This window comes from Lissotriton helveticus, chromosome 2_1, assembly GCF_964261635.1.
Source record: "Lissotriton helveticus chromosome 2_1, aLisHel1.1, whole genome shotgun sequence".
In the NCBI taxonomy this organism is placed as follows: Eukaryota; Metazoa; Chordata; class Amphibia; order Caudata; family Salamandridae; genus Lissotriton; species Lissotriton helveticus.
In genome coordinates, this window is record NC_136059.1 from 1,652,602,496 (window position 1) to 1,652,622,892 (window position 20,397).

At 44.9% G+C, this 20,397-nt stretch overlaps 1 protein-coding gene across 5 annotated transcripts in view; it reads left to right on the forward strand.

Moving 5' to 3' along the window:
• Window positions 1-20,397, forward strand: part of TBCK (TBC1 domain containing kinase) — a 1,465,497-nt gene that overhangs the window by 617,957 nt on the left and 827,143 nt on the right. For all 5 annotated transcript variants that reach the window (XM_078676605.1, XM_078676609.1, XM_078676607.1 and 2 more), the window contains 2 exons: window positions 991-1,041; window positions 16,537-16,620. In XM_078676605.1, coding sequence (XP_078532731.1) covers window positions 991-1,041; window positions 16,537-16,620 — 135 coding nt within the window. The remainder of the gene's footprint in view (window positions 1-990; window positions 1,042-16,536; window positions 16,621-20,397) is intronic.

A 20,397-nucleotide genomic window follows, 5' to 3' on the forward strand; every position in this document is an offset into this window, starting at 1 on the left:
GAAGCATATTCAGAAGCTATTGGTCTGTCGTTGCAGACCCGTTTCTTACCGTCTTCACCTCCCATGGCTGCAGTCCCACCATCAGTAGCAGCCATCGAGCCCATCACGCCTGTAGAGCCCGCAGAGTCTGTCACGGCAACCCCCCGAGTTTTTGCCCCTCTTCCTCTTGCCATCCCTCTGAGCAGGCTTCACGCTTCGTAGAATCCCTTACCGCAAGCACCGTGGAACTGGTGTTTAGTCCCACACAAACGCACTCCGCCGACCTCGCTCTGCGGAATAGAGAACAGCTGCTGCGCTCAGTCCAAACCAGCCTGGTCACATCCACACTCCGCGAATGCTCCGCAGCACTCACCGGCGGCGTGCTACGCCTTCAGTCCACCTCCGCCTCTGCGACAGGTGAGTCAGCGAGTTGCTTTCATTTCGCTGCAGCGCGGCCCCAGAACTCCGTTTGCTCGTTGGTTCGTATGGACGCCGTTTACTCTTGATTCCTCCTGATTAACAGAGTCTGACTTGCAAGTATACCTTTCCGGAGGTTAATAGGAGAACCACTGCCGCATAGGGAGCCTGTCTGCACGCCATATCTACCGGTAGGGTCCGTCAGGTAAGGAGCCGCAGGGAGCAGTTACTGACCACTCACACAGCCACGGAAGCGGCCCTCTCAGGACAAGTCAAACAGCCCCTCGCAATAAGAGCTCGAGATGAGCCCTATCAAGGTTGGTTGGAGGCGAGGACAAAGACGAACGGTATGATCAAGCATACCACCTTCTATGGGTGAAGCAAAGTTGTTTAAATGCATGTAAATTACGGATCTGCTCTGAAAAGGTTATGTTGTTTCAAACCTTCTAACATTATGAATTGACAATGTGGATGTAGTAGTTTTGTTGTTTGTTCTTGCTAAGTGAGCGAGCTAGCGTATTTTTTCCCTGTTTGACTCCTGTATGACATTGAGGCAAACATAACACCTAAAGTGGGTTCCTTTCTTTTCTTTAGGTCTGGATTCTCTTTGTGCTCCTTTTCTTTACCTAAATTTTAACAATGAAGGTACGTGCCTTATTTCCTTATTTTAAGCAGTATGTATGTATATGGTATTTCTATAGTGCAAACCTAGCTAAAAGGCAGCAGAGCTCTGTACATAATCAGCAGTTATGTACAATTAGATGTTGTTTTATTTAACTTTGAATAGCATTTATTTTTTGTTTATTTAATTTAGAGTGTTATTCTCAAGCTATTTAGCGCACTGTAAAACTTAGTTAAACGTAGGTGAACTAAAATGATCAAGTTATGAGCCAGTGAGATCACTCCGTATTTAGACGCTCCCCCTTGACATCTGATATTATGTGCAGGTCTCGAGTTTGAATCATGTCAAAGCCACCTCAGGCTTCCAGTCTTCCAAAGTCAGTAAGCTGAGTAAAGTGAAAGCGGGTTATAAAAACACAATGTTCCTTTCCGCCCTTTCAAAATGGCAGAAGTATGATATGAGGTACTATATGAAAATCAAGTTATTTATGGGCCCTGATACTGAGAACCTGTTTAACTGAAGCACTGTAGACTCTAGTACTGTGGAGAGACTGCTAGATTTTTAGCAGCAGTAAGGTGAGGATACAGAGCAGCAAATGGGGTATTGACTGGATGTGGAAAGGGTAACAGTGAAAAATACATGGATCACTGACAAGCCTGTAAGTTTGTGAATATTTCCCTAACAATTTTGACAAAGGCAAAACAAAATGATCGGCTCCTGTGAGAGTGATTGAAATATTGACTAAGTACCCTTTATAATGATGGTTATGTATACTGTGGAAGGTAGTAGCATGGAACAGAATGAATCTAATGTATTTATGACCTTTAAAGAAGTAGATATAGCAAGCAATAATGCATGAATGTATTTAGGAATGGAAGAAGTAGTAATTGCGTTAGTAAGGGTTATTTGTGGGGCGGTGTTGAGGCCAATTTTAGGATGATACCATGGTGGTCTTAATGGTAATGATGGGACATAGGAAGACTCTTTAGGACAAACTGGGAAATACTGGATAAATTGCTAAATCAGCTGATTATGTGGTGCATTACTAGTAGTAGTTTTCTTATTTATTCCAGTAGTTGTGGATGCTTATTGTTGTTCAGTTAATTATTGTGTCAGGTATGTCCTCCAAAAAGGCCGGCTTTAAGCCCTGCATCACCTGTCACCGACAGATGTTGGTGACGGACCCGCACCTTGTTTCTCTCTGGTGCCTCGAGCGGGGCCACGACCCAAAGGCCTGCCCCGACTGCCACACCATGCACCCGAAGGCCCGAAGGCCTTGAAGGAGCGATCCCGCAAGCTTCTGGCAGTTCAAAGCACAGCGTGCGCCGATCAAGGTCCCAGTTGAGAACAAGTCCCAGGAGCGGTCGCAGAGCCCGAGGTCGTCATCGCAGTCCAAGTCATCGAGCCATTCAGGAAAGTCGAAGTCTCACAGAAAGAAGTTATCGGAGCATGCTTTGACTTTTTCTCATCCATTGGCTGTCGAGGGAGCATTGCTACTTGCGACCTGGTTTCACGGTTGATCCAGTGCCTGCGCCGACTCTGTGCCTCTCTGAGTTTCCGGGACCTGAAGCGAACCCCACCCACTTCAAAGAGTTTTATACAGCCATGCACCTCATATTTGGGTTGCCTGTTCCCGCCAGCTTGTCTTCGAACCCCATGGTTTCGGGAGAGGCCCCTTCTGGATTCATGCCGGAGGCTCTAGCTCCAGACGGGTTCCAAGACTCCACAGATTGTCGACGCTCCCGGTGCTATCCTCATCCCCAACTCTGACACAGAGCTGGAGGGGCGTCTTCTGACACTGACTGGAGCCATGCAGGCCAGGCAGAGCCTGAGCCCCATTCTTACAGGCTAGGACTCTGGGAGGAATGAGATGGGTCGCTGTACCCTGACGAATACCAGCCTTATGAAGAAGGAACTATATACTGGGGTGAGGATGTGGGTGAAGCCAGTGGACTGGACACTTCTCCAGATACTGGCACGCCATCTTCCCCTACTGTGGCTACGTAGGAGGGAGTATCTTTCGCTATTGTGGTGCGGAGGGCGGCTGAGTTCCTTGACCTTAGTCTACCCTCAGTGGCAGTCAAGACTAATGTTTTGACAGAGGTGCTGCAACCAGAAGTGTCACCCTCAGTACCGCTACGTTCAATTAAACCCTCACGGACCTCCTACTTGGGCCTTGGTCCAAGCCCAACACCGGGGCCCTTGTGAATAGGAGGATTGCCTGCCACCACCGCCCAGTTCCAGGGGATAGAAACTTCCTCAACCAAACCTAGACAGCTTGGTGGTCTAATCCTCATAGTTCCAAATAAATCCTGGAGAATTCCCTACTGCACCTTCGTACAGGGACTCTAAGAGGCTGGGCGCTTTGGGTAAGAAGATGTTTTCTTCCATTAGCCTGGCACTGCGGTCGGGGAACACCATGTGCCTTTTGGGCTGCTATTCCCATGTCCTATGAGATACGGTTGTGCAGGTGCTATTAGCGGTCCCGTAGGAGGCCTGGGTCATACTTTCTCGGCTGTGGCCGATCAGGGAGATGCAGCGAAGTTCACAATACTATGTGAACTGCACACCATCGACTCACTAGACAGATCGGTTACGTTGACAATGACCCTAAGATGCCACGCTTGGTTGAGAATGACTGTTTTTTTGGGGGATGTCTAGTCCTCTCTTATGGACATGCCCTTTGATAGCCCCCAACTCTTTGGAGACAAGGCAGATTTGGTGCTAGAGCCTTTCAAGGACAGTAGTGCTACGGCCTGGTCCTTGGGCATTTCCATGGCCCCCCACCACCCACAATCCGCCTTTCGTTGCTATGGAAGGGTTTTTCAACCATACTTCTACCCTCTCAGCCACCACAGCATGCATGCTCCCCAGCCTCTGCGTGTCCAAGGGTGCGGTATCCATAGACCCCTTGGGTCAGACGGACAGCGGTCGGGCAAGCCCACATCCCCCCCATCTCCCCTGGCATTGGCAGCCTCCAAACCCTCCTAATCTGCCCTTGTGCAATCATGGCACCCATTTGACGAAAGGGTTCATCATCACCTACCCCGCTGGCAGTCTATAACTTCAGACAGGTGGGTTTTGCAGATCGTTCGGAACCGCTACTCCCTGCCCTTCGAGACTACCCTTCCCCAATGACACCATCTTACAAGCAGCTGACGGAGGATCGTCTCTCTTCTCTGCTAGGAAGTCATGGCTCTCTTGGCCAAGGGACCCTTAGAAGGGGTGCTGACACCAGAAGTAGGTCATCATTGCTATTCCCACTGCTTCTTGGTGCCGGAAAAGGTTGGAGGCCTTCTTCCTATCCTAGACCTACACCCTCTCAATTACTTCCTCAAGAAGATGAAGTTCAAGATGCTCACTCTGGATCAGGTCCTATCTGCCCTGGACCCAGGAGATTGGATGGTAGCATTGGACTTGCATGGTGCATACTTCCATGTCCTGCCTACCCACAGACATTACCTGCTGTTGGCCATGAGCACTATCAGTTCACCGTGCTTCCTTTTGGCCTTCCAAGTGCCCCTCGGGTGTTCATCAAAGTGATGATGGTGGTTGCAGCTCATCTGTGGAGATCAGGGGTGCAATCTTCCCCTATCTCTATGACTGGCTGTTGAAGGCATTCTCTCCTCAGGCTGTCATCTCCCACCTCCAGACTACGCCGGACCTTCTGCATTCGCTGAGGTTGCAATCAGTTTGCTGAAATCACAACTGAATCCCTCTCAGACACTCCCTTTCATCAGAGTGATTCTGGATATGGTGCAGTTTTGGGCTTATCCTCACGAACGACGAGCCCAGGATATTCAGACTCTGATACTAATGTTTCAACCTCTATCCTGGATTTCAGTGAGACTAACTCTGAGGCTGCTGGGCCTCATGGCCTCCTGCATCCTGATAGTGGCACATGCCCGCTGGCATATACAGGCTCTGCAGTGGGACTTGAAGTTTCAGTTGGTGCATCATCAGGGGAATCTCTCTGACATGGTCCACATCCCGGAGGGACCTGCAAAAGATCTGCAGTGGTGGCTAACCAACTGTGAGTGGGTCATCAGCAGACCCTCCTCCTTTCCCAAACCGTAGCTGACAGTAGTGATGGATGCATCACTCCTGGAATGGGGCGGCCATCTGGCAGAGGTGGAGATCAGAGGCCCCTGGTCTACGGCGGTATCCGGGCTCCACATTAACCTTTTGGCGCTCTGAGTGATCCTGCTGACATTGATAGCCTTTCTTCCCTCCATCAAGGAAAGGCTGGTGCAGGTGTTCACAGGCAACACCACCGCCATGTGGAACTGCAACAAACAGAGCGGAGATGGGCCTTGGACCCTTTGCCAAAAGGCCCTGCGTCTCTGGACATTGCTGGAACCTCAGGATCTTCAGCTGTTCCTGCAAAAGGAGAAGATCAAAATTGTGTCCCTGGCACAGGTGTTGCACATGCTGGAAGTGGAAGACTGGATGGTGCGTGTTAACCTGTAGGATGTTTATTTTCACTTACCAATTCTGCAGTCGACCAGGAAGTATCTACGCTTCACGGTAGGATCGGCGCATTACCAATTTGTATTGCTTCTGTTAGATTTGGCTTCAGCTCTGTTTGTTTATGAAAGTGATGGCAGTGGTTGCTACCCATCGCAGATGAACAGGAATCTATTATTTCCATACCTGGACGTCTGGCTTCTCAAGGCCGAGTACACGAAGATGGTATTGCACCACTCACAAGTGAAAATATCTGCTGTTCGATTTGAGCTTTTCCATCAGCAAGCCCAAATCTCACTCTGTGCCCTCTCAGCACATCCTATTTGTGGTGGAAGTACTTGACACGCGGTACAAAAAGGGGTGGTGATGGACTGAGCATCTGAATCAATCAAACACTCACACCCAGTCAAAAGATCTGGGTTTAATCCATCACCGTTCTTTAGCCCACTCTGCCACCCCAGTTCAGACATGGCTATATGCAAATCAGTCTGACCCTGTGCCTCATGGGAACAGTCCAGCTCGAACTGCCAAGCCATGCCTTCCCTGGACCGGAAACAAGCTTCCGAGGACCAGTTTCTGGCATTCCAGCCGTCTTCAGCCCGGCTTGCTTGAATCCAGTGGCAAAGTGAGCAAGGGACTACATTGAATAGAGGCTTTACCCTTTCTCAGAGGATAAAGGATGTTCAGGTTGTGACTCTGATGTTGCAGGACAAAGCACAAGTTCCTATTCTGACAGTGTTACGCCTGCTAGGTCTGTTAGCTTCCTTCATTTTCCTGTTCGCTCACACACTTTCACTGGAGGGCCCTTCAGAGGCAGTGTTCCAAACATGGTGGAGATCTTGACGGACGCTGCAGTGTACTTGATCTGGTGTGGAATTCAACCTGGTACAAGGAAGGACATTCCACTTACCACTAGTAGCAGCCACAGTGATAACAATGAATACATTTGAATCTAGTGTGGGGATCCCAACTGGATTGCCTCAAGATCAGAGTCCTTATGCTCCATTGGAACATATATTCCATATCAATCTGCCTGAATTGCTGGCTGTTCCCTGATTTCTTTTCCCCTCCTTACTCAACTAAAGAGGAAGAAAGGCTTAATAGACTGGATCCCAAGAAAGCTGTCAGTTTTTACATTAACTTTACCAAGGTCTACCGAATTGATGATCAGCTTTACGTAGACTACACTGGCAAGATGAAAAGTAAAGCCATCTAGTTGAAGTAGCTGTCAAGGTGGATTATCGTATGTGTTAAAATGTGCTAGACCTTGGCCAGAAAGGAACCCATCGAGGACATCAGAGCTCACTCCACCAGAGTGATATCTACTTCAGCTCTTGCAAGGGGAGTCCCCATTACAGAGATCTGCTTAGTGGCAACGTAGGCTTCCCTCCACACTTTTGCTACTGTTTAGATTTTTGAAGTGTGGAGGGAAAGTAACTGCATGTTCTGTCCTTCAGGCCTTATTAGTTTTAACTAATCTTTCAAATCCATCTCCTAGTTGGGTACTCCGTGAGCAATTTATTTAAAAGGTGATGAATCTGCAGGTAGAAGTATCGGAAGAAAAATGTACTTACCTTCAGTAACAATGTTTCTGGTGGATACTCGATCTACCTTCAGATTCCTTATTTACTCTACCCTCCTCCCCGTTTTGAAGGATGAACAACTAATTTAACTAGCATAATATGGTTCCTGTCTAGAAGTACTGCACCTTGTCAATCTAATGTCATTCTCATCTTGTTCAGCTTGAAGGCGTGTGAAAATGGAAGGGAAACTGATATCAGGGTGCCAGTGGGGGTGCTTTATGGCTCTTGTGACATCAGTATGAGTTTGTTTCTGGCACCGAAGTGGAACCAGCTCCCCCTTCCGACGTGGAGTGCTATTCAAAATTTTCCAGATTCAGTCTGACACCTGGGATATTCCAAAGGTGAGGTATCTGAAGGTAGATCGTATCCAGCAGAAAGATTGTTTTGGAAAGTAGTTCACTTTTTCTTCTAGGGATATTCTGTCGAACGGCAGATTCCTCACCTTCCTCCGTCTTCCCCGTTCGGTGGAATGACTCCTTTTCCAGCTAAAAAGGTTACAAATTGGAGATTTGCACATTGGCACAATTGATTACTTTTGGGTTGTGCTTCTGAAGGCAAGAAACCTGGTGTCAGAGCACTTGGATGATGCCTCTATATGGCTCCATTCGTGACCTTTGGGGTGGAATAGAGTTGACTCTGAATTGCACGCCACCGCCTATTGGCACGCAGGCGCTATGCTGAAAAGTTTACCGGATGCAGTTTGGCACCTGGGGATATTCTAAAGGTGAGGAATCTGCAGTTAGAAGTATCCATCAGAAAGAGCCTTACCTTTCCTGCGTCTTCCTAGTGCCTCACTCTAGACTACACATGGTGTCAAAGTGAGACATCGAGAACGGAGGCTAATTCTAACAACACCTGCGATTCACTCTTTCTCATGGTGCTGTAAGGCAAATAATATTCTGAAATGTCCTCCTGTTTATCAAGACATTCCAAGTCCGATAATTGTTGCAGATGCATCTCTGGAGAGATGGTGAGCCCCTATGCATCACCTACAAACAAATACAAGAGTCGTGATCCCAAAAAGACACCATATCAATCTACTGGAGTTGAGGGCACTCCACCTTGCCCTCAAGTCTTCTGTGCTGCTAGGAGAGACAAGGGGGATCATTTAGACCCAGGTGACTGTTCTGGCAGTCCACCAAGGCATCGCCCTTTTTAGATGTCCGTACCTACCTGGCAGGTTGGCTGTGTGATGAAGGGAGCTACCGTCAGATTTTAAGAAGGGTAATTGGATTCACAGTGTTTCTGGTAGTGCAGAGTATTCTTCTGTGTTGGAGGGAAATTGATTTTTATTCTAGACACTTGCGTTTGAGACACGATTTATGCCTCCTTTAATTGAGAGGCTGCAACATTGCTCAAATGCTTTAGATTGATATGTTTTTCTGAGTGATCGCCAGCCTTAGCTCGCAGCTCAGCATCTTGGCATGCAGATGCCGAGAACGCTTCTTAAGTACCATTTACAGCCCATTAATTGCAAGATTGTGCGAGCACATTCGTTCTGGGAATAGCAGTCTGCCAGCAGAGGCGAGGGATGAAAGGAGCTCCCGGAAGATGGCTGCTGTCGTCTCTCGACAAGTTCCCCTGGGAGGCCGTACGCAGCACCACCTTTAAAATGCAGTAATATGATAATGGTAGCATATGAAAGTAGGAAGTGGCCTCAAAACTTAACTGATAAATATGAACTGTCTTTACTAAATAGATTGCTTCGCTCATATACATTCAAAACGTGATCTGGGCCTGGAGTAGATCAACTGTTTTACAGACACTACTATTTGGCCTCACCGTTTGAGCAAAACAGTTGATGTTAAATGATGTTTTTGCTCTAGACAGAAAGACCAAATGTCCATATCCAATTGCACCAGTACAATCTGTGTAGTCCTGGAAATGCCAGTAGAGAATAGTCATGGTGCAGTTTTTGCAATTTTACGTCTGTTTTCCAAAGAGTAAGGCCCTGATTTACAACCAGTTTAACTTAATCGTGCAGTACTCCTGAATTCCAGAAGCAAGACAGAAGGGGTCATGACTTACTCCTGAAATTCATCAGTAAGCTGTGTGTAGAAGAATGGTCACACCTACTCATGCACCAATTTTTATGAATCAGGCCCTAAGTTTTTTATAATAGACAGAGACGTGTGAGCCCAGAGCATTCTTTTTGCGTAGACCATGATGAAGAATTTGCCCCCTATTAGAAACTGAATATGTAGGTATCAAACTTTCATTTGAAGGAATCCCATAAACGTACTGATTGAAAAACAATATTACTGTCAAAAAGATTTAGCTACTGTCTTGTGACCATCTCGTCAGTTTTAACTTGGATCCAGGGCCTTTAACAACTGGTTTAGCCCTCAGCAGTGGGCTACAAGGCCATATGAGAACAGTGGGATGTTGAGAGCATTGAAGACAATAGAGTAGCTCCTGGCTTATAATGGCTGGTATAACCCCAGATGTTTGTCTTCATGTTTCCCCTTTTTTCATTTAGAAGATTTACCCTTATTGGGTGGAATGTCCTAATAGTCTTATAGCCTATAGCCCTTCCGCCGAGGGCTATACCAGTTGTTAAAGGCTCTCTCCCTCTTTATAGGCCCTCGCTGGCGGCTTGGGCCTGTAACTCGAATTCAGGGCCTTTAACAACCGGTATAGCCCTCTGCAGCAAGCTATAAGGCTATATTAGCCTATTCTTTCACTTCATACGTGAGGGCACGCTCTTTATCTTATTGTATCACACTGTGAGGTGCATGCATTTCATTGCTCTATCTCCATTTTATCATGTTTCCCTATGCCCTCTTTCTGTTTCCCCACTCCACTTCTCGTGCCCCTCCCTATATTACATTTCTTGATTATTATTATTTGTTTTGCGTGAGCTTTGTAGCTGTCAAGTGATGCAGGCCGCCCACGCCATTTTTGGTGTTTGCTCACACTTATTTCTCACTTTTTAAACATTTTAATTTACTTTTCTAACATGGCCGGCCTTAGAACGACGGTTAATTAATAATGGTTGCCTGCCTCACTACGCACGTGCAAAGAAAACCCATTGTAACATTGCCAGCCAGGCATGCTCATACGTTTTGCTTTGAACCCTAACAAAGGTGAGCACCTCTGATCTAAAATGGAATTTGGTGTAGCCAACGTTTTATACCTGTCCTAGAATCTACGCCTGCCCTACAACTGCAACCTTTCTTTACACCGGTTTCACATCTGTGAAGGGTAGGGTTTTAGTGAAGTCAGGAAGAATGGAGCTCAGACTAATGCGCGTGGTGTTTTCAATGGAGTAGGTACGGTGCTGCCTGGTCGGGGGAATTACCCAATAACACCCGCGAGTTGTGTGAACCAAAGGGTCCACACTGGAAACTGAGCACAGTCCCGGGCACACGTAGTGGGGATATCACAATGTTATTGATGTTTCGTTAGAGTTACAATTGCTGTGGTCGACACCAGTTTAAAGTTGAAAAGTCTCACGCACATTTGCATTCTGTGTTTTTGGCACTAACTGCACCCTCGAAGCTTTCGACTTAATGCACTCTCTCTGGATAATGTTCCCTCGTTTATTACCACTAAATATGCGTTGAAGGGGTAATTATTCAACGACACGTAAAACACAATTAGTTCTATTTTGAGCATCTGTGCTGTTCCTAACTCTTTTTGGACTACCTCCCTGCTTCGTTTGGTCTTTCTTCAGTTGTCACTTCTTTACAATTTTTGTGCTGAGAAATATTTGCCTTTTTTACTCTGAAATATGTGCAAGAGCCCATTTTGATACAAGCATGCTTTCGATGCCTCAGGCTGATGCGAGACCAGTTGGGGGGGGGGGAGGGGGGCAGCAGAGAACAAGTACCGATTTATATTTAGAGCTCTATAGATGAAACTGCTTTTAAATACATGTCTTAAACAACTAGTCTGTGTTTTAGAAACCTGGACATTATGGGCAGAGATGAAGCATGCAGTACGAGGCAGCACACTGCACAGTTACTTTTCACTTAACACATATTTAATTTACAATTCGAGGCACAAAGTCATGGTCTCGTGCTGAAGCCAGTAAATCTTCATTCCTAGTTCTTTGATTTTAGATGTAACATTAGCAAATCCGTCTGCAGAAATATAGTAAGTGTGGGTAGACCTCTGTTCAAACACTTTCACATGCACCCTGCCTTCATTTAGGCCCACTTCATATATAAATAATATATATGTTCAAGAGCAGCATTTTTTTGTTTCAGATACTCCTGATGCAGGAAAAACGTCTCCTGTAAAACATTCTACTGATACTTGATGTTGTGTTCTGCTGTATCAAATATCTAACAATCATTTACAAAGACAATAGGTATGGCCATTCGGCAGCAGCAATTCAACGCATAAACAAATCACGAGTGGGGTGAGAGCCACTGAAGGCTTGAGCCAGAAATCTGTTTGTGGCTCAGCTCGAGGTTCTCTTGGACACTCGAGTCCAAAACGAACCAAATTTCATGTGACTTCTACCTGCCACCCATGCTCAAGCCTCATGCACCTAGAATAAAAGATAAAGCATTACTATTTTATGTGAAACAGGAGAGAGAGAGAGAGAGGATTCCATTAAGTTGTGGAATTGCATAATATCAAACCTAAAAACCTGGGATCAAACCAAGCTTCCCCATTTCACTAAGTGTGTGTTATCTTAGGCAAACATTCTCTTTCACTGTGCCTCCTATTTCTTCATTAGCACCTTAAAATCCACAACTGTAGGATTTCCTTTGTACAAAAACCTATCTTGTATTTGATTTAATAGCCCTCATTGTTGCTCCATGTATAATAAGAATCCGGGCCTCATATACCGTGCACATGACAACTGACTTGCCTCTTGCTTCACTAACACCATTGTCATCAGGGCACGGGGGCATGAGTGTTTCTAAGTTCATGTTTAAAAACCTTTCATAAATTCTTCTCAATGCAGTGATATAATCTGATGCATTAAGCTGAAGCGAGTCTGCTAATTAAATATTTTTATGAGAACTTATCATACATTTACATGATATTTATTGCACAATTTACATGGCAAACGTTTCATGGCTGGGCTCTCTTTTAATTTGTTGTTGTTTCCGCTTTTAATGAACCCAGCATCACAAGTACAGGTAACACACATGCAGACACAACTTCCATACTGGCACAGCTGCCTAGTTGTCAAGATGCCAGTAAAGTAATTCGTGAATTTTGGACAAACAGCATTTGTGTGCTGTCATTTTTAAACCCACAATTGTGACGATAAAGGATGAACTACAATTCCCAGAATACAAAGTTATTTTGGGCAGACACAGGAATACAGACCGCATATGAGCTACAGGGACAGATGGACTAACAGATGGTGGAAAACGCGTTTGGTTTTTATGCTGTTGCCATTTTGACTTGCTTTATTTTGTGTAGGAGTCTGGCTTAGTATATGGTTCACATTTATTTAAATGAAGTGCCTTGCACTAATCCAGGAAACCCTTATGGTGATTTTAGTGGTCTTAGACAGCCATGTAAAGCTCTCTGAGTGGTAGCTGTGGAGAATAGCCTTCTGCCTTAGTCCAGAAGGAGTGTTAATCAGCTTGTTTTACCAGAACTAATCGTGTAGTGTAGGTTAAACAAAAAGAACCACACAGTGTAGTTTTAAAAAAAAGTATATTTATTATACACACTCACTAACACATTGGTATATCTGCTACGTGGAGATATAAACACAGTACACACGTTACTTCAAATGTAAGGTAAGTAAGCACAAATACACAGTGGTCTCCAGGGGAGACCAAACCATATACTAAAGAAGTGGAATGCGAACTGAGACCGAAGTTGGGACTTGGACCAGAAGACTCAGATGAGCTGGGGACACAAGGAACCACCCAATGTAAGTGCCCAGGAATCCCGCAGAGGCTGTGTGCAGAGTGGAAACACAGTCACAAACTCAATGCAAGTAAATGGGACAGTCGTGGTTGCAGTTTTTAAGAAGGATCCCTCCCAGTGGACCCTGAAGAAACCTCATAGAAGATGGAAGGTTGGAGAGTCTCCCCACCCGTAGATACCACAGGAACCAGGATACCTACACCAGGGAAGCAGGGTGCATAGTTGTGAAGTGACGTCGGAAACCAAAGACCACAAGGGAGGATTTTAGAAATTATGTCACTGGCGAAGAAGGTGAGAGTCCAGTGGAATCCAAGGATGGATTCTTGAAGAGGAGTACCTGCAAGCAGAGGGGACAGAGTATGTGTCACTCAGGAGTGACCAGAAGGCACAGAAGACCAATGACCACTTATGATGGAAGACGCAGGGGTGATGATGGTGACCTTGTCGCTGCAGCTGTGTGGACCCGGCGATGCTGTGAAAGACCAGGAGCAATTCACAAGCTGTCCCACGTAGGAAGTCAAGAACCAGGGGGTCGGTGTCCGGCGGGAGCACCAACAAGCCTTGGCAGCCACAACAGATATGGTAAACGAAAAAGATGCAGCGTTGGGACTAGCGAGGTCCAAGGGACTCAACAAGTGCAGGAGAGTCAGAGCAGGCCCCAAGCAAGTAGGGGAGCGCACTGAAGCTAATGAAGACCCTCAAGAGCACCCACAGGCCGAAGACACATTATATACTAGGGACATAGAAGGGTAAACCAGTAGCCTATTGGGAGGGTACCAAAGTTCTTACCATAGTCAAATTTAGGGAGAGAGCACAGTGACTTGGGTCCTGATTAGCAGGACTCCATCTAGGCTAGTCAGAAAACAGAATAACACCAGCAAAAAGTGGGGGTAACCATGAAAGCAGATCCTACTTTCCTACACTTAGCATTAGTGATGTTTAATGTTTTGTACGTGGACATTTTGCTACAGTGTGTTATTTTTGCTGTGATCTGCTTTCTTAAAAAAAATGTAAAAAGTAAATCTCTAAAGAGAATTTCAAGCACTAAACTATGTTTGTGTCCCCTACATAGAAGATATCAGTTATTAAAAAATCAGTTGTTAAAAAAATTGTCTTAATTTTGAGACAAATAGGCCTCTGCCGATAAAAGTCGTTGATCACTTGGAGAAAAGAAAAAACCTCACACTGAGTTCTGGGTCAGCCAATCGTGCCCTCCAGTGACTGACTGAGACATGAAAACTACGGGGATATGTACTGCTTTAACCTGTAGCTACACTGAAAATTGCATATTAGCGCCATAAAACAGCAAACTTCAGTTCTTGATGCGTGACGCTTGCATACCTCTCGCTTAGCCGCCTCTACTTCCACATAGCACACAATCGTCTCCTATTCTTTGATCTCCAAAACGCTGAAACATTCAACCGTAAAAAATGTGAACTTGCGAAAGACTGATAACCTGAACAAATCTTAGTGATTCAGCAGCCTGCAGATGGCAGTGTTGTCACATCAATCAAAACAATAATAAGTTCACACAGTATGTTGTCCACATCTTTCTCGTGCAAGGTGATGATGGTATTTATTTACGCATATTTATATAACACTTTACAGAAGAAATATTTCGTTACATGGAAGTTACAGATGGTTTAGGATAGATAGACAAAACAGCTATACGTAATTGCCAAGGTTGAAAAAAACCAAAGTAGACCATTACATAAAACTGTATATATAAAAGCCTTAAAAAGGTTGAGATGGTATATAGAGTGTAAAAATGTGTATATGGCCGCAAAAAGAAGAGATGATGGACAGAATGCTGGGTGAATAAAACATTCAACCCCAGTCACAGGGACCAGTTTAGGAGTAACAGCCCTCATCAGCTAGGCTAGCTTGAATCTGGTGGCGCAGCGAGCACGGGACCCACATCTGGGCATATCCTTCCCACGTAGGGCGACAAATGCAAAAAGAACAGATGATGGAGGGAATGCTGGATGAATCAAACATTCAACCCCAGTCACAGGGACCGGTTTCGGAGTAACAGCCCTCATCAGCTAGGCTAGCTTGAATCTGGTGTCGCAGCGAGCACGGGACCCACATAGGGCGACAAATGCAAAAAGAACAGATGATTGAAAGAATGCTGAATTAATCAAACATTCAACCACATTCACAGATCTGTGTTAAATATATCATTTTTTTCACGCTTTCCAGTTTAGACCCAACCATATGCAAATCAGTCTTCACCCTGCTCATGATTTGTGTATCTTTCGCAGTAAGACTGAGGCTGCAGACAGTCGTAAATGGATGAGGTAGGTTAGAGGTCTGTGCCAAGAGTTGGTTACAGTATTTTAGCTAAAGTATCCTTGGTATGAGACGCATTAGACGCAAAGGGTTGTGCTAATCAGAACGTTTATGAGAAGACCCGAGACCAGGCTGTGGTTTGAATCCAAGAGCCAAACCGCATTTCAAGCCAGTATAAAAAGTAATATTCAGTGACAGACCAGAGGGGGAGGTTGGGGAGCAGGGTGGTTGGGAGAAATTGAAAGGGAAGAAGAAGCAAGTAGCATACAGACCCATGTTTCTTACCAACCATTATCCATTTTCTCTCACTAACCACTGCCCATTTCACTCTGCCCTGTCTCTCTACCTCTTCCCTGCCCTGTCTTTCTCTCCAGTTTCTCTCTCCATCATTCCATGTGCTACACACATTGGGGCTAGTTACGCAATAGGGGCCATATGTATCAAGGCGAATTGCGATCGCAAGCGTTTTAGCGTTGATACATATTCGCAGAATTTTAGTGTTTGCGATCGCAATTTGGCCTAGTACTATGCATGAAAGCAGTGTATCACAAATGAAGGAATCGCAAAATTTGTGATTCCTTATTTTGCAAATGCATTTAAAGAATCGCAAATTACGATTCCTTAAATGGAATGTATGAAGCACCCAAGTTGTGCTAATATGGCATAAGGAATCGCAAATTACCACCAGCTACTAGTTAGGTAGTGATTTGCGATTTCTTTTAGAAATGCACATTTTTGCATTTTTCAAAGTGGCATGTGACGCACACACATGCCCTTAGGGCATGTATGTGCACCACATGTGCACCCAAGCTCATTTCAGGGGTGCAACAGGCTGTCATTTTGACACCCTGGCACACTAGAAATTGCATTCTCAATTTGCGATTCTCTAATTGGGAATCACAAATTGAGAATGTCTTCCCATTCATTCCTATGCGCCTCTAGGCAAAATCCTACATACATAGTGTTTTGCGATTCTCAAATAGCGATTCTCAAAAATTCGCTATTTGTGAATCGCAAAACCTAACATTGATACATATGGCCCAAAGAATTGGAGGACCCAGAAGCAGCAACATGATCCCAAGCCTAGTCAATGAAAGGATCAGATGGGGTTGTGTGCTTTGGATTGGTTCTGCTCAGAGCCTTTAGTGGCTCGCTCATCTTTAGGCACAAGGGCAAATATTCGGTTGTGGTATTATGTTTTCTAAAATATCCTCAAAACTTTATTCGTCTAAAAAACATTATGTTTTACTATGAACTTACACGTTAATTGCAGATGGAGACGATTTACTTGACTTTTATTCATGTTGTGTTTCATTTATTCTGTTTTAGCCCTGGCATATGCCTGCATGTCTGCTTTCATCCCAAAGTACCTGTATAACTTCTTTCTGAAAGACAACTCTCACGTGATTCAGGGTAAGTTAGGGTATTATTTGTTGCTTCTGACTGAAACTGTTAAGACATGAATTTGTTGGGCTTGGTTTACTTTTTTGCTCATACAAACGAAGTGATGTGTATGTGCCTGTTATCGCCACATCCTCAGTTTTAATTACTCACAAGAAGGCTGCAGACCATTCAGAAGTCTGAGGCCAGATTCACCCTCAACCTCCCACACTGCACTTGCATCATACCACACCTGAAAAAGCTCCACCCTCACTAACACTTTCAAGGCATTACATAATATTTGTGCAACATACCTCAACAATTTGCATCAGCTTTTACAAACCGTCCAGACACCTCGGCTCGTCTAGGCTCCTACTTGCACACATCGCTTATGGAATACCAGATCGGATGGTTGAGTCTTCTCCTACATCGCTCTTGTAGCATATGGAACCTGCTGCTACAGAAAAAAGCATCCTTTTAACTTCTTAAGTTCCGCAAGAAGTTGAAGACCTGGCTTTTCGAGTTGTCCCACTTGGCCCTATTTGTGGCTAGACTCACATCTGCGCAGAACTAGGATACCCTCTCGGATGATAGGTCGCTCTTCAGATCTGCATAACAGTATTCTTACTTTAATCGCTGTGAGCCTCCTGCTGCTGATGATTCGTCTGAGACAAGCTCCTCCTAGGGGTCTAGTACATAGAACTTGCCGAAGGCTCTTTAGAAGTCCTTCTCTGGGAAAGTCTCTCAGAAACATTGACTTGCTGGTTTGTATTGTCTGTGAAATGTACATTTATTTTATATTTATTTATTTCAGAGTTTTGTGAAGGGTTATGTGTAGCGGTTAAGTTACTTCAGAGTGCATTCTTAGGTCATTGAGGTATATTGAAAAGACAAAGGTTGGGTATGATCAAGTCTGATCGAATGGTGATGGTTGATTCTGATGTTTTTCCATCGGGTCTTAGAGTCTGATGGTCTTTTTGAAGTCATTTTCTGAACTGCATGTTGTTCGGTTCTGGTTATGCTAAAATACATTTCACAACCTTCATCTTTGGACTCCCCAGGGTCTACCTCTATGCTTCATTCTTTTGTAAGATCAACAGTTATTTGAATGGGCGGACCCTGAATAGAGGTTTGTGGGAGGAGTGTAATATAGAGCCTGCCCAGCTTTTCCAGATATCTCTGGTTTGATTCTGAAGCCCTTTAACCTAGAGATAAGGTTTTCAGAGAGACCAGTGTAAATTACATTGCAGTAGTCTAGGCATTCCATAACCAGAGCTCTTGTCAGCTCCATCTGTAAATAAAATGGAGATTCAGTAGATTTTGCTGAGTAAGGAGAGCTGTAGATTGGTGCACTGGACTTCTGCATTGATCCATGGTGCCAAGGAAAGGTCGGCGTCAATGAGTATGCTCAGGTTCTTTTTTTGGGAGGCTTATGGTGGTTTTGAACAACAAGGGGTGGTGATGGAATTGGCTTTTGTAGTTTGGTTTGCCCTGTTCCCATCATGCACTGGGACAGGAACATACTAATTTGCATACAGCCAGGTTCTGAAACTGGGATGGTGCAGTGAGCTAAAAAACGGTGTTGGATCTAGCCCTGATCTCTTGACTGGGTGAGAGTATTCTGCTTAATTCAGAGACTCTGTCCCTCACCACCCCTTGTTGTTAATAATTTTGTCCACCCTAAGCGTGGAAGGGTATACTCAGACATGAGTCCCTTGCTCATTGCACCATCAGGATTCAAGCAAGCCGGGCCGAAGACGGCTGTAATGCCAGAAACCGGTCCCCGGAAGCTTGTTTCCTTCCCAGTGTAAGAATTGGCTTTTGTAGTTTGGTTTGCCCTGTTCCCATCATGCACTGGGACAGGAACAGACTAATTTGCATACAGCCAGGTTCTGAAACTGGGATGGTGCAATGAGCTAAAAAACGGTGTTGGATCTAGCCCTGATCTCTTGACTGGGTGAGAGTATTCTGCTTAATTCAGAGACTCTGTCCCTCACCACCCCTTGTTGTTAATAATTTTGTCCACCCTAAGCGTGGAAGGGTATACTCAGACATGAGTCCCTTGCTCATTGCACCATCAGGATTCAAGCAAGCCGGGCCGAAGACGGCTGTAATGCCAGAAACCGGTCCCCGGAAGCTGGTTTCCTTCCCCGTGTAAGAGTTGGCTTTTGTAGTTTGGTTTGCCCTGTTCCCATCATGCACTGGGACAGGAACAGACTAATTTGCATACAAGGTATATGAGGAGGGGTCCCAGATGGAACAACATAAAACACACAAAATCAACAAATTGACAAAATTTTACCTCATCACTATAAACTTCAAAGAATGTTATTTAATATACATCCTTCTTAGAAAACTAATTACCATGTCTTTTACAATAATACAGTTTAAAGCATTTCATGATAAGCCCAGAGAAAGCGTGGAGGGGGGAGTGAAGAAAGGAAATTTGTGCAACATAGGTTCAAATTAGTCATAGAGGAATAACATAGTATGTGGTCTCATCAATATTTGCACATGTAGTGCCACACTAGACATATATACATTGTCATGTATCAACTCATAAATTGAAATAATCCTATCCTGTTAATGGCTGGCACAGTCACAAATGATCAGTTTGCCAACAGGTAAGAAGAGATAACAGTGTGTCGACGTTTCGACCCCAGTTGAGCAGGCGACGCTATTGCCCTACAGCGGGGTCTTCCTCAGGACAGGTGATAGTGGGGTGTGGGGGTAGTATAAAAGGGCACCTATAAAGGAGAAACTAAATTAGAATTGATATATTCTTAAAGGAAGAACTGAAGGCTAATTAAAGCCATACCAAATTACCTACACGAAGCACGGTGATTCTAATGGCTCCGTCTGATACCGTTGTTGGGCCAAGGGCTCCTAATACCAAGAGAGCGTGATCCTAAAAATAAATTAGGCATTTATGAGACAGTGGACCGTACTTGGCTATAATCCACGCAAAACCCTAATTAATATAAGCACAAGTGTATGAATTGATAAAACATCAAACACTACCCAGCCGGGTTAAAAACATAAATCGCCAAGTCAAACAACGGAGAACTAACCAAACCTGCCAACCTCAGGGCTGGCCTTAATCATTCATAACATTCCGTACTCAAAACCAACCAGTGTGACACTAGTCAGAAGCTCACCTATTCACGCTGTGGCGGTCCTAGGTGCTATTTTACATGGAAACAGCTTCTATTGTTGAAAAAAGTCTCATCTGCAATTAACAAAAGAACGAGAAAATTCTTTTAGAACATATCTCTCATGTCGTAATGGCATCTAAAGCCACTACTTCGTTGTTTACTCACCAATGCAAAGGTGAAACAAGCAGAGCCAAACGTCTTGCTCGCAGTAACTTCTCACTTCAAAATTGCTTCTTGGAAAAGCTTCCTCTCCAAAAGCGCTTTAAAATTCCTCTCGGATTTCACATGCGTCCCTGTGGGACAAGGATAGACAGGAGGATCGTTTTAACATAAACACTAGCGACCTCCACACAGCCTGGGGGATATGACTAATGTTTCGTCTAAAGCTTACCCGAAAAATGAAGGAATGAAAGCGGGAAGAATCCTCGCTGCTCACCAGCACATCACTCCGTTTACTCGAGTGACTCACCGCGAGGCCAGGAGCGGTAGTGAGAAACCGGGCAGCAGCTAAATGTCAGTGCTTACATGTAGCCAATGGGTGCACACTTGAAATGGTAAACAGACTCGGCCCCGGGTGAAATTAAGCGGTGGAAATACGTGGTCTATCGTTTTACCGCGTTAGTGATTCTGGGCCATGTATTAGCACAAAAGGAGA